The sequence below is a fragment of the Salvelinus fontinalis genome, unplaced genomic scaffold, assembly GCF_029448725.1.
Source record: "Salvelinus fontinalis isolate EN_2023a unplaced genomic scaffold, ASM2944872v1 scaffold_0113, whole genome shotgun sequence".
In the NCBI taxonomy this organism is placed as follows: domain Eukaryota; kingdom Metazoa; phylum Chordata; class Actinopteri; order Salmoniformes; family Salmonidae; genus Salvelinus; species Salvelinus fontinalis.
Window position 1 is genome coordinate 64,407 of NW_026600322.1, and position 15,495 is coordinate 79,901.

The window sequence follows — 15,495 nt, forward strand, 5'->3', positions numbered from 1 at the left end:
AGACAAGGTGGGATCTAGTATACCTGAATACGAGATGGGATCTAGTATACCTGAATACGAGGTGGGATCTATTATACCTGCTGTTAGCAGCAAATGGCTAGCATCTGATTAATTGCGATTAAAAACGGATGTTTGACAATTTGAGTCGTTACTGAACGTAACAAATCAAACATTAAACCTCGTAAGCAATACATGGAAATGTATGGTGACATGATAAACAATTCATTAAAAGGGACAGGCGCCATATTGAGACTGCGTTTGATTGAAATTGCACGGTAGCTATGACGTTCTGGGGAAAGATACGTATGGTAATTTACCCGGACGGAGTTGTCCTGACTGGACGTTGCCAGGATGTAAAGATACGTATGGTAATTTACCCGGACTGAGTTGTCCTGACTGGACGTTGCCAGGATGTAAATATACGTATGGTAATTTACCCGGACTGAGTTGTCCTGACTGGACGTTGCCAGGATGTAAAGATACGTATGGTAATTTACCCGGACTGAGTTGTCCTGACTGGACGTTGCCAGGATGTAAAGATACGTATGGTAATTTACCCGGACTGAGTTGTCCTGACTGGACGTTGCCAGGATGTAAAGATACGTATGGTAATTTACCCGGACTGAGTTGTCCTGACTGGACGTTGCCAGGATGGAAAGATACGTATGGTAATTTACCCGGACTGAGTTGTCCTGACTGGACGTTGCCAGGATGTAAAGATACGTATGGTAATTTACCCGGACTGAGTTGTCCTGACTGGACGTTGCCAGGATGGAAAGATACGTATGGTAATTTACCCGGACTGAGTTGTCCTGACTGGACGTTGCCAGGATGGAAAGATACGTATGGTAATTTACCCGGACTGAGTTGTCCTGACTGGACGTTGCCAGGATGTAAAGATACGTATGGTAATTTACCCGGACTGAGTTGTCCTGACTGGACGTTGCCAGGATGTAAAGATACGTATGGTAATTTACCCGGACGGAGTTGTCCTGACTGGACGTTGCCAGGATGTAAAGATACGTATGGTAATTTACCCGGACTGAGTTGTCCTGACTGGACGTTGCCAGGATGGAAAGATACGTATGGTAATTTACCCGGACTGAGTTGTCCTGACTGGACGTTGCCAGGATGTAAAGATACGTATGGTAATTTACCCGGACTGAGTTGTCCTGACTGGACGTTGCCAGGATGTAAAGATACGTATGGTAATTTACCCGGACTGAGTTGTCCTGACTGGACGTTGCCAGGATGTATTCGTTGTCAGGGTGCCAGTCCAGACCATGGATCTTAGACAGGTGAGCTGCCACGTACTCCACAGCTGTGTTGGGTTTCTGGGTAATAGATACACAGGACCATCAGACACGGGGAAACTCGCTGAGCATGTTACAGGACACTCACTGAGCATGTTACAGGACACTCACTGAACATGTTACAGGACACTCACTGAACATGTTACAGGGACACTCACTGAACATGTTACAGGACACTCACTGAACATGTTACAGGACACTCACTGAACATGTTACAGGGACACTCACTGAACATGTTACAGGGACACTCACTGAACATGTTACAGGGCACTCACTGAACATGTTACAGGGACACTCACTGAACATGTTACAGGGACACTCACTGAACATGTTACAGGACACTCACTGAACATGTTACAGGGACACTCACTGAACATGTTACAGGGACACTCACTGAACATGTTACAGGACACTCACTGAACATGTTACAGGACACTCACTGAACATGTTACAGGACACTCACTGAACATGTTACAGGACACTCACTGAACATGTTACAGGACACTCACTGAACATGTTACAGGACACTCACTGAACATGTTACAGGACACTCACTGAACATGTTACAGGGACACTCACTGAACATGTTACAGGACACTCACTGAACATGTTACAGGACACTCACTGAACATGTTACAGGACACTCACTGAACATGTTACAGGACACTCACTGAACATGTTACAGGGACACTCGCTGAACATGTTACAGGACACTCACTGAACATGTTACAGGGACACTCACTGAACATGTTACAGGACACTCACTGAACATGTTACAGGACACTCACTGAACATGTTACAGGACACTCACTGAACATGTTACAGGACACTCACTGAACATGTTACAGGGACACTCACTGAACATGTTACAGGACACTCACTGAACATGTTACAGGACACTCACTGAACATGTTACAGGACACTCACTGAACATGTTACAGGACACTCACTGAACATGTTACAGGGACACTCACTGAACATGTTACAGGACACTCACTGAACATGTTACAGGACACTCACTGAACATGTTACAGGACACTCACTGAACATGTTACAGGACACTCACTGAACATGTTACAGGACACTCACTGAACATGTTACAGGGACACTCACTGAACATGTTACAGGGACACTCACTGAACATGTTACAGGACACTCACTGAACATGTTACAGGACACTCACTGAACATGTTACAGGGACACTCACTGAACATGTTACAGGGACACTCACTGAACATGTTACAGGGACACTCACTGAACATGTTACAGGACACTCACTGAACATGTTACAGGGACACTCACTGAACATGTTACAGGACACTCACTGAACATGTTACAGGGACACTCACTGAACATGTTACAGGACACTCACTGAGCATGTTACAGGGACACTCACTGAACATGTTACAGGACACTCACTGAACATGTTACAGGACACTCACTGAGCATGTTACAGGACACTCACTGAACATGTTACAGGACACTCACTGAGCATGTTACAGGGACACTCACTGAACATGTTACAGGACACTCACTGAACATGTTACAGGACACTCACTGAACATGTTACAGGACACTCACTGAACATGTTACAGGACACTCACTGAACATGTTACAGGACACTCACTGAACATGTTACAGGGACACTCACTGAACATGTTACAGGGACACTCACTGAACATGTTACAGGACACTCACTGAACATGTTACAGGGACAAACCAAGACACAGAGTCCCTCTAGTGACAACTAGATGACCCTACACAGGTTATAATGTAGTACTGACCCTACACAGGTTATAATGTAGTACTGACCCTACACAGGTTATAATGTAGTACTGACCCTACACAGGTTATAATGTAGTACTGACCCTACACAGGTTATAATGTAGTACTGACCCTACACAGGTTATAATGTAGTACTGACCCTACACAGGTTTTAATGTAGTACTGACCCTACACAGGTTATAATGTACTACTGACCCTACACAGGTTATAATGTACTACTGACCCTACACAGGTTATAATGTAGTACTGACCCTACACAGGTTATAATGTAGTACTGACCCTACACAGGTTATAATGTAGTACTGACCCTACACAGGTTATAATGTAGTACTGACCCTACACAGGTTATAATGTAGTACTGACCCTACACAGGTTATAATGTAGTACTGACCCTACACAGGTTATAATGTAGTACTGACCCTACACAGGTTATAATGTAGTACTGACCCTACACAGGTTATAATGTAGTACTGACCCTACACAGGTTATAATGTAGTACTGACCCTACACAGGTTATAATGTAGTACTGACCCTACACAGGTTATAATATAGTACTGACCCTACACAGGTTATAATGTAGTACTGACCCTACACAGGTTATAATGTAGTACTGACCCTACACAGGTCATAATGTAGTACTGACCCTACACAGGTTATAATGTAGTACTGACCCTACACAGGTTATAATGTAGTACTGACCCTACACAGGTTATAATGTAGTACTGACCCTACACAGGTTATAATGTAGCACTGACCCTACACAGGTTATAATGTAGTACTGACCCTACACAGGTTATAATGTAGCACTGACCCTACACAGGTTATAATGTAGTACTGACCCTACACAGGTTATAATGTAGCACTGACCCTACACAGGTTATAATGTGGTACTGACCCTACACAGGTTATAATGTAGTACTGACCCTACACAGGTTATAATGTAGTACTGACCCTACACAGGTTATATATAATGTAATACTGACCCTACACAGGTTATAATATAGTACTGACCCTACACAGGTTATATATAATGTAATACTGACCCTACACAGGTTATAATATAGTACTGACCCTACACAGGTTATAATGTAGTACTGACCCTACACAGGTTATAATGTAGTACTGACCCTACACAGGTTATAATATAGTACTGACCCTACACAGGTTATAATGTAGTACTGACCCTACACAGGTTATAATGTAGTACTGACCCTACACAGGTTATAATGTAGTACTGACCCTACACAGGTTATAATGTAGTACTGACCCTACACAGGTTATAATGTAGTACTGACCCTACACAGGTTATAATGTAGTACTGACCCTACACAGGTTATAATGTAGCACTGACCCTACACAGGTTATAATGTAGCACTGACCCTACACAGGTTATAATGTAGCACTGACCCTACACAGGTTATAATGTAGTACTGACCCTACACAGGTTATAATGTAGTACTGACCCTACACAGGTTATAATGTAGCACTGACCCTACACAAGTTATAATGTAGCACTGACCCTACACAGGTTATAATGTAGCACTGACCCTACACAGGTTATAATGTAGTACTGACCCTACACAGGTTATAATGTAGTACTGACCCTACACAGGTTATAATGTAGCACTGACCCTACACAGGTTATAATGTAGTACTGACCCTACACAGGTTATAATGTAGCACTGACCCTACACAGGTTATAATGTAGTACTGACCCTACACAGGTTATAATGTAGCACTGACCCTACACAGGTTATAATGTAGCACTGACCCTACACAGGTTATAATGCAGTACTGACCCTACACAGGTTATAATGCAGTACTGACCCTACACAGGTTATAATGTAGCACTGACCCTACACAGGTTATAATGTAGCACTGACCCTACACAGGTTATAATATAGTACTGACCCTACACAGGTTATAATGTAGTACTGACCCTACACAGGTTATAATGTAGCACTGACCCTACACAGGTTATAATGTAGCACTGACCCTACACAGGTTATAATGTAGTACTGACCCTACACAGGTTATAATGTAGTACTGACCCTACACAGGTTATAATGTAGCACTGACCCTACACAGGTTATAATGTAGTACTGACCCTACACAGGTTATAATGTAGTACTGACCCTACACAGGTTATAATGCAGTACTGACCCTACACAGGTTATAATGCAGTACTGACCCTCTTGTCCCAGATACGAACATCTCCATCATGACTGGAGGCTAGAAGGTACTGATTACGTTTGTTCCACTTGACCTGGGACGCCCCCGCTACAGAGACAGAGAGAGAGAGATGGTGAGAGAGATAGTGAGAGGGAGATGGTGAGAGAGAGAGATGGTGAGAGATGGTGAGAGAGAGAGTGATGGTGAGAGACAGAGAGATGGTGTGAGAGAGAGAGATGGTGAGAGAGATAGAGAGATGGTGAGAGAGAGATGGTGAGAGAGAGAGATGGTGAGAGGGAGAGAGATGGTGAGAGAGATAGAGAGGGAGAGAGATGGTGAGAGAGATAGAGAGGGAGAGAGATGGTGAGAGAGAGAGAGAGAGAGAGATGGTGAGAGATGGTGAGAGACAGAGATGGTGGCGAGAAATGGTGAGAGAGTGAGATATGGTGAGAGAGAGAGAGAGATGGTGAGAGAGAGAGATGGTGAGAGAGAGAGATGGTGAGAGATGGTGAGAGAGAGTGATGGTGAGAGACAGAGAGATGGCGTGAGAGAGAGAGATGGTGAGAGAGATAGAGAGGGAGAGAGAGAGAGATGGTGAGAGAGATAGAGAGGGAGAGAGAGTGATGGTGAGAGACAGAGAGATGGTGAGAGATGGTGTGAGAGAGAGAGATGGTGAGAGAGAGAGATGGTGGGAGAGAGAGAGAGAGAGAGATGGTGAGAGAGAGAGAGAGAGAGAGATGGTGAGAGATGGAGAGTGAGAGACAGAGATGGTGAGAGAGATAGAGAGGGAGAGAGAGAGATGGTGAGAGATAGAGAGGGAGAGAGATGGTGAGAGACAGAGAGATGGCGTGAGAGAGAGAGATGGTGAGAGAGAGAGAGAGATGGTGAGAGATGGAGAGTGAGAGACAGAGATGGTGAGAGAGATAGAGAGGGAGAGAGAGAGATGGTGAGAGAGATAGAGAGGGAGAGAGAAAGATGGTGAGAGATAGAGAGGGAGAGAGATGGTGAGAGATGGAGAGTGAGAGACAGAGATGGTGAATCCAAGACAGATGACCTAGAGAGGTCAGACTATGATTATTGAACGCTGGAAGTGCCCACTCACCCACTGCAGACAACGCCACTGTAGGTTTCCTTGTATCTCTGAGATCAGACAGATTTACAGTGTTAAGGCTGAACATCAATCATTTCATCTCAGGACTGGTTTCCCAGACATACATTAAGTCTCTGAGATCAGACAGATTTACAGTGTTAAGGCTGAACATCAATCATTTCATCTCAGGGCTGGTTTCCCAGACATACATTAAGTCTCTGAGATCAGACAGATTTACAGTGTTGTTAAGGCTGAACATCAATCATTTCATCTCAGGACTGGTTTCCCAGACATACATTAAGTCTCTGAGATCAGACAGATTTACAGTGTTGATAAGGCTGAACATCAATCATTTCATCTCAGGGCTGGTACAGAGTGGTATATACTACCTGGTACAGAGAGGTATATCCTACCTGGTACAGAGTGGTATATCCTACCTGGTACAGAGTGGTATATCCTACCTGGTACAGAGAGGTATATCCTACCTGGTGTCCCAGATACAGATGTAGGTGTCTACAGAGAGGTATATCCTACCTGGTACAGAGAGGTATATCCTACCTGGTACAGAGAGGTATAACCTACCTGGTACAGAGAGGTATATCCTACCTGGTACAGAGAGGTATATCCTACCTGGTACAGAGAGGTATATCCTACCTGGTACAGAGAGGTATATCCTACCTGGTACAGAGAGGTATATCCTACCTGGTACAGAGAGGTATATCCTACCTGGTACAGAGTGGTATATACTACCTGGTACAGAGAGGTATATCCTACCTGGTACAGAGAGGTATATCCTACCTGGTACAGAGTGGTATATCCTACCTGGTACAGAGAGGTATATCCTACCTGGTACAGAGAGGTATATCCTACCTGGTACAGAGAGGTATATCCTACCTGGTACAGAGTGGTATATCCTACCTGGTACAGAGTGGTATATCCTACCTGGTACAGAGAGGTATATCCTACCTGGTACAGAGTGGTATATCCTACCTGGTACAGAGTGGTATATCCTACCTGGTACAGAGAGGTATATCCTACCTGGTACAGAGTGGTATATACTACCTGGTACAGAGAGGTATATCCTACCTGGTACAGAGAGGTATATCCTACCTGGTACAGAGAGGTATATCCTACCTGGTACAGAGAGGTATATCCTACCTGGTACAGAGAGGTACATCCTACCTGGTACAGAGTGGTATATACTACCTGGTACAGAGAGGTATATCCTACCTGGTACAGAGAGGTATATCCTACCTGGTACAGAGAGGTATATCCTACCTGGTACAGAGAGGTATATCCTACCTGGTACAGAGAGGTATATCCTACCTGGTACAGAGAGGTATATCCTACCTGGTACAGAGTGGTATATACTACCTGGTACAGAGAGGTATATCCTACCTGGTACAGAGTGGTATATACTACCTGGTACAGAGAGGTATATCCTACCTGGTACAGAGTGGTATATCCTACCTGGTACAGAGTGGTATATCCTACCTGGTACAGAGAGGTATATCCTACCTGGTGTCCCAGATACAGATGTAGGTGTCTACAGAGAGGTATATCCTACCTGGTACAGAGAGGTATATCCTACCTGGTACAGAGAGGTATATCCTACCTGGTGTCCCAGATACAGATGTAGGTGTCTACAGAGAGGTATATCCTACCTGGTACAGAGAGGTATATCCTACCTGGTACAGAGAGGTATATCCTACCTGGTACAGAGAGGTATATCCTACCTGGTACAGAGAGGTATATCCTACCTGGTACAGAGTGGTATATCCTACCTGGTACAGAGTGGTATATCCTACCTGGTACAGAGAGGTATATCCTACCTGGTGTCCCAGATACAGATGTAGGTGTCTACAGAGAGGTAAATCCTACCTGGTACAGAGAGGTATATCCTACCTGGTACAGAGAGGTATATCCTACCTGGTACAGAGAGGTATATCCTACCTGGTACAGAGAGGTATATCCTACCTGGTACAGAGTGGTATATCCTACCTGGTACAGAGAGGTATATCCTACCTGGTACAGAGAGGTATATCCTACCTGGTACAGAGAGGTATATCCTACCTGGTACAGAGAGGTATATCCTACCTGGTGTCCCAGATACAGATGTAGGTGTCTACAGAGCTGGTGACTAGATACTCCGGTTCAAACCAGGACCAGTCCAAGTCACTGTAGGATACAAACACAGTCAGTGACCTGGTAACATAGATATACCTACAGTACATAGACAGGCTGTGACCTGGTAACATAGATATACAGTACATAGACAGGCTGTGACCTGGTAACATAGATATACAGTACATAGACAGGCTGTGACCTGGTAACATAGATATACCTACAGTACCCAGACAGATCAGCCTGTGTCCCACATCACACCATATCCCCTGTACAGGGCACTACTGCTGACCCATAGGGAATAGGGAGTATAGCTACAGTACCCAGACAGATCAGGCTGTGTCCCACATCACACCATATCCCCTGTACAGGGCACTACTGCTGACCCATAGGGAATAGGGCGTATAGCTACAGTACCCAGACAGATCAGGCTGTGTCCCACACCATATCCCCTGTACAGGGCACTACTGCTGACCCATAGGGAATAGGGAGTATAGCTACAGTACCCAGACAGATCAGGCTGTGTCCCACATCACACCATATCCCCTGTACAGGGCACTACTGCTGACCCATAGGGAATAGGGAGTATAGCTACAGTACATAGACAGATCAGGCTGTGTCCCACATCACACCATATCCCCTGTGCAGGGCACTACTGCTGACCCATAGGGAATAGGGAGTATAGCTACAGTACCCAGACAGATCAGGCTGTGTCCCACATCACACCATATCCCCTGTACAGGGCACTACTGCTGACCCATAGGGAATAGGGAGTATAGCTACAGTACCCAGACAGATCAGGCTGTGTCCCACATCACACCATATCCCCTGTACAGGGCACTACTGCTGACCCATAGGGAATAGGGAGTATAGCTACAGTACCCAGACAGATCAGGCTGTGTCCCACATCGCACCATATCCCCTGTTCAGGGCACTACTGCTGACCCATAGGGAATAGGGAGTATAGCTACAGTACCCAGACAGATCAGGCTGTGTCCCACATCACACCATATCCCCTGTACAGGGCACTACTGCTGACCCATAGGGAATAGGGAGTATAGCTACAGTACATAGACAGATCAGGCTGTGTCCCACATCACACCATATCCCCTGTGCAGGGCACTACTGCTGACCCATAGGGAATAGGGAGTATAGCTACAGTACCCAGACAGATCAGGCTGTGTCCCACACCATATCCCCTGTACAGGGCACTACTGCTGACCCATAGGGAACAGGGAGTATAGCTACAGTACCCAGACAGATCAGGCTGTGTCCCACATCATATCCCCTGTACAGGGCACTACTGCTGACCCATAGGGAATAGGGAGTATAGCTACAGTACCCAGACAGATCAGGCTGTGTCCCACACCACACCATGTCCCCTGTACAGGACACTACTGCTGACCCATAGGGAATAGGGAGTATAGCTACAGTACCCAGACAGATCAGGCTGTGTCCCACACCATATCCCCTGTACAGGGCACTACTGCTGACCCATAGGGAATAGGGAGTATAGCTACAGTACATAGACAGATCAGGCTGTGTCCCACATCACATCATATCCCCTGTACAGGGCACTACTGCTGACCCATAGGGAATAGGGAGTATAGCTACAGTACCCAGACAGATCAGGCTGTGTCCCACATCACACCATATCCCCTGTACAGGGCACTACTGCTGACCCATAGGGAATAGGGAGTATAGCTACAGTACCCAGACAGATCAGGCTGTGTCCCACACCATATCCCCTGTACAGGACACTACTGCTGACCCATAGGGAATAGGGAGTATAGCTACAGTACCCAGACAGATCAGGCTGTGTCCCACATCACACCATATCCCCTGTACAGGGCACTACTGCTGACCCATAGGGAATAGGGAGTATAGCTACAGTACCCAGACAGATCAGGCTGTGTCCCACACCATATCCCCTGTACAGGGCACTACTGCTGACCCATAGGGAATAGGGAGTATAGCTACAGTACCCAGACAGATCAGGCTGTGTCCCACATCACACCATATCCCCTGTACAGGGCACTACTGCTGACCCATAGGGAATAGGGAGTATAGCTACAGTACCCAGACAGATCAGGCTGTGTCCCACACCATATCCCCTGTACAGGGCACTACTGCTGACCCATAGGGAATAGGGAGTATAGCTACAGTACCCAGACAGATCAGGCTGTGTCCCACACCATATCCCCTGTACAGGGCACTACTGCTGACCCATAGGGAATAGGGAGTATAGCTACAGTACCCAGACAGATCAGGCTGTGTCCCACACCATATCCCCTGTACAGGGCACTACTGCTGACCCATAGGGAATAGGGAGTATAGCTACAGTACCCAGACAGATCAGGCTGTGTCCCACATCACACCATATCCCCTGTACAGGGCACTACTGCTGACCCATAGGGAATAGGGAGTATAGCTACAGTACCCAGACAGATCAGGCTGTGTCCCACATCACACCATATCCCCTGTACAGGGCACTACTGCTGACCCATAGGGAATAGGGAGTATAGCTACAGTACATAGACAGATCAGGCTGTGTCCCACATCACACCATATCCCCTGTACAGGGCACTACTGCTGACCCATAGGGAATAGGGAGTATAGCTACAGTACCCAGACAGATCAGGCTGTGTCCCACATCACACCATATCCCCTGTACAGGGCACTACTGCTGACCCATAGGGAATAGGGAGTATAGCTACAGTACCCAGACAGATCAGGCTGTGTCCCACATCACACCATATCCCCTGTATAGGGCACTACTGCTGACCCATAGGGAATAGGGAGTATAGCTACAGTACATAGACAGATCAGGCTGTGTCCCACATCACACCATATCCCCTGTACAGGGCACTACTGCTGACCCATAGGGAATAGGGAGTATAGCTACAGTACCCAGACAGATCAGGTTGTGTCCCACATCACACCATATCCCCTGTACAGGGCACTACTGCTGACCCATAGGGAATAGGGAGTATAGCTACAGTACCCAGACAGATCAGGCTGTGTCCCACATCACACCATATCCCCTGTACAGGGCACTACTGCTGACCCATAGGGAATAGGGAGTATAGCTACAGTACCCAGACAGATCAGGCTGTGTCCCACACCATATCCCCTGTACAGGGCACTACTGCTGACCCATAGGGAATAGGGAGTATAGCTACAGTACCCAGACAGATCAGGCTGTGTCCCACATCACACCATATCCCCTGTACAGGGCACTACTGCTGACCCATAGGGAATAGGGAGTATAGCTACAGTACCCAGACAGATCAGGCTGTGTCCCACATCACACCATATCCCCTGTACAGGGCACTACTGCTGACCCATAGGGAATAGGGAGTATAGCTACAGTACCCAGACAGATCAGGCTGTGTCCCACACCATATCCCCTGTACAGGGCACTACTGCTGACCCATAGGGAATAGGGAGTATAGCTACAGTACCCAGACAGATCAGGCTGTGTCCCACATCACACCATATCCCCTGTACAGGGCACTACTGCTGACCCATAGGGAATAGGGAGTATAGCTACAGTACCCAGACAGATCAGGCTGTGTCCCACATCACACCATATCCCCTGTACAGGGCACTACTGCTGACCCATAGGGAATAGGGAGTATAGCTACAGTACCCAGACAGATCAGGCTGTGTCCCACACCATATCCCCTGTACAGGGCACTACTGCTGACCCATAGGGAATAGGGAGTATAGCTACAGTACCCAGACAGATCAGGCTGTGTCCCACATCACACCATATCCCCTGTACAGGGCACTACTGCTGACCCATAGGGAATAGGGAGTATAGCTACAGTACATAGACAGATCAGGCTGTGTCCCACATCACACCATATCCCCTGTACAGGGCACTACTGCTGACCCATAGGGAATAGGGAGTATAGCTACAGTACCCAGACAGATCAGGCTGTGTCCCACACCACACCATATCCCCTGTACAGGACACTACTGCTGACCCATAGGGAATAGGGAGTATAGCTACAGTACCCAGACAGATCAGGCTGTGTCCCACACCATATCCCCTGTACAGGGCACTACTGCTGACCCATAGGGAATAGGGAGTATAGCTACAGTACCCAGACAGATCAGGCTGTGTCCCACATCACACCATATCCCCTGTACAGGACACTACTGCTGACCCATAGGGAATAGGGAGTATAGCTACAGTACCCAGACAGATCAGGCTGTGTCCCACACCACACCATATCCCCTGTACAGGGCACTACTGCTGACCCATAGGGAATAGGGAGTATAGCTACAGTACCCAGACAGATCAGAATGTGTCCCACACCATATCCCCTGTACAGGGCACTACTGCTGACCCATAGGGAATAGGGAGTATAGCTACAGTACATAGACAGATCAGGCTGTGTCCCACATCACATCATATCCCCTGTACAGGGCACTACTGCTGACCCATAGGGAATAGGGAGTATAGCTACAGTACCCAGACAGATCAGGCTGTGTCCCACACCATATCCCCTGTACAGGACACTACTGCTGACCCATAGGGAATAGGGAGTATAGCTACAGTACCCAGACAGATCAGGCTGTGTCCCACATCACACCATATCCCCTGTACAGGGCACTACTGCTGACCCATAGGGAATAGGGAGTATAGCTACAGTACATAGACAGATCAGGCTGTGTCCCACATCACACCATATCCCCTGTACAGGGCACTACTGCTGACCCATAGGGAATAGGGAGTATAGCTACAGTACCCAGACAGATCAGGCTGTGTCCCACACCACACCATATCCCCTGTACAGGACACTACTGCTGACCCATAGGGAATAGGGAGTATAGCTACAGTACCCAGACAGATCAGGCTGTGTCCCACACCATATCCCCTGTACAGGGCACTACTGCTGACCCATAGGGCGTAGGGAGTATAGCTACAGTACCCAGACAGATCAGGCTGTGTCCCACATCACACCATATCCCCTGTACAGGACACTACTGCTGACCCATAGGGAATAGGGAGTATAGCTACAGTACCCAGACAGATCAGGCTGTGTCCCACACCACACCATATCCCCTGTACAGGGCACTACTGCTGACCCATAGGGAATAGGGAGTATAGCTACAGTACCCAGACAGATCAGGCTGTGTCCCACATCACACCATATCCCCTGTACAGGGCACTACTGCTGACCCATAGGGAATAGGGAGTATAGCTACAGTACCCAGACAGATCAGGCTGTGTCCCACACCATATCCCCTGTACAGGGCACTACTGCTGACCCATAGGGAATAGGGAGTATAGCTACAGTACCCAGACAGATCAGGCTGTGTCCCACATCATATCCCCTGTACAGGGCACTACTGCTGACCCATAGGGAATAGGGAGTATAGCTACAGTACCCAGACAGATCAGGCTGTGTCCCACATCACACCATATCCCCTGTACAGGGCACTACTGCTGACCCATAGGGAATAGGGAGTATAGCTACAGTACCCAGACAGATCAGGCTGTGTCCCACATCACACCATATCCCCTGTACAGGGCACTACTGCTGACCCATAGGGAATAGGGAGTATAGCTACAGTACCCAGACAGATCAGGCTGTGTCCCACATCACACCATATCCCCTGTACAGGGCACTACTGCTGACCCATAGGGAATAGGGAGTATAGCTACAGTACCCAGACAGATCAGGCTGTGTCCCACATCACACCATATCCCCTGTACAGGGCACTACTGCTGACCCATAGGGAATAGGGAGTATAGCTACAGTACCCAGACAGATCAGGCTGTGTCCCACATCATATCCCCTGTACAGGGCACTACTGCTGACCCATAGGGAATAGGGAGTATAGCTACAGTACCCAGACAGATCAGGCTGTGTCCCACACCATATCCCCTGTACAGGGCACTACTGCTGACCCATAGGGAATAGGGAGTATAGCTACAGTACCCAGACAGATCAGGCTGTGTCCCACACCATATCCCCTGTACAGGGCACTACTGCTGACCCATAGGGAATAGGGAGTATAGCTACAGTACCCAGACAGATCAGGCTGTGTCCCACATCACACCATATCCCCTGTACAGGGCACTACTGCTGACCCATAGGGAATAGGGAGTATAGCTACAGTACCCAGACAGATCAGGCTGTGTCCCACATCACATCATATCCCCTGTACAGGGCACTACTGCTGACCCATAGGGAATAGGGAGTATAGCTACAGTACCCAGACAGATCAGGCTGTGTCCCACACCATATCCCCTGTACAGGGCACTACTGCTGACCCATAGGGAATAGGGAGTATAGCTACAGTACCCAGACAGATCAGGCTGTGTCCCACATCACACCATATCCCCTGTACAGGGCACTACTGCTGACCCATAGGGAATAGGGAGTATAGCTACAGTACCCAGACAGATCAGGCTGTGTCCCACATCACACCATATCCCCTGTACAGGGCACTACTGCTGACCCATAGGGAATAGGGAGTATAGCTACAGTACCCAGACAGATCAGGCTGTGTCCCACATCGCACCATATCCCCTGTACAGGGCACTACTGCTGACCCATAGGGAATAGGGAGTATAGCTACAGTACCCAGACAGATCAGGCTGTGTCCCACATCGCACCATATCCCCTGTACAGGGCACTACTGCTGACCCATAGGGAATAGGGAGTATAGCTACAGTACATAGACAGATCAGGCTGTGTCCCACATCGCACCATATCCCCTGTACAGGGCACTACTGCTGACCCATAGGGAATAGGGAGTATAGCTACAGTACCCAGACAGATCAGGCTGTGTCCCACACCACATCCCCTGTACAGGGCACTACTGCTGACCCATAGGGAATAGGGAGTATAGCTACAGTACATAGACAGATCAGGCTGTGTCCCACATCACACCATATCCCCTGTACAGGGCACTACTGCTGACCCATAGGGAATAGGGAGTATAGCTACAGTACCCAGACAGATCAGGTTGTGTCCCACATCACACCAT

At 47.7% G+C, this 15,495-nt stretch overlaps 1 protein-coding gene across 1 annotated transcript in view; it reads right to left on the minus strand.

The window, feature by feature from the left end:
• LOC129843321 (GATOR complex protein WDR59-like) overlaps window positions 1-15,495 on the minus strand; it is a gene marked incomplete at its 3' end in the record, with an annotated part of 56,027 nt that overhangs the window by 21,742 nt on the left and 18,790 nt on the right. Inside the window, exons 5-8 of the mRNA XM_055911950.1 lie at window positions 8,458-8,538; window positions 6,373-6,410; window positions 5,290-5,378; window positions 1,218-1,334 (exon numbers count right to left, since the gene is read on the minus strand). Coding sequence (XP_055767925.1) covers window positions 1,218-1,334; window positions 5,290-5,378; window positions 6,373-6,410; window positions 8,458-8,538 — 325 coding nt within the window. The remainder of the gene's footprint in view (window positions 1-1,217; window positions 1,335-5,289; window positions 5,379-6,372; window positions 6,411-8,457; window positions 8,539-15,495) is intronic.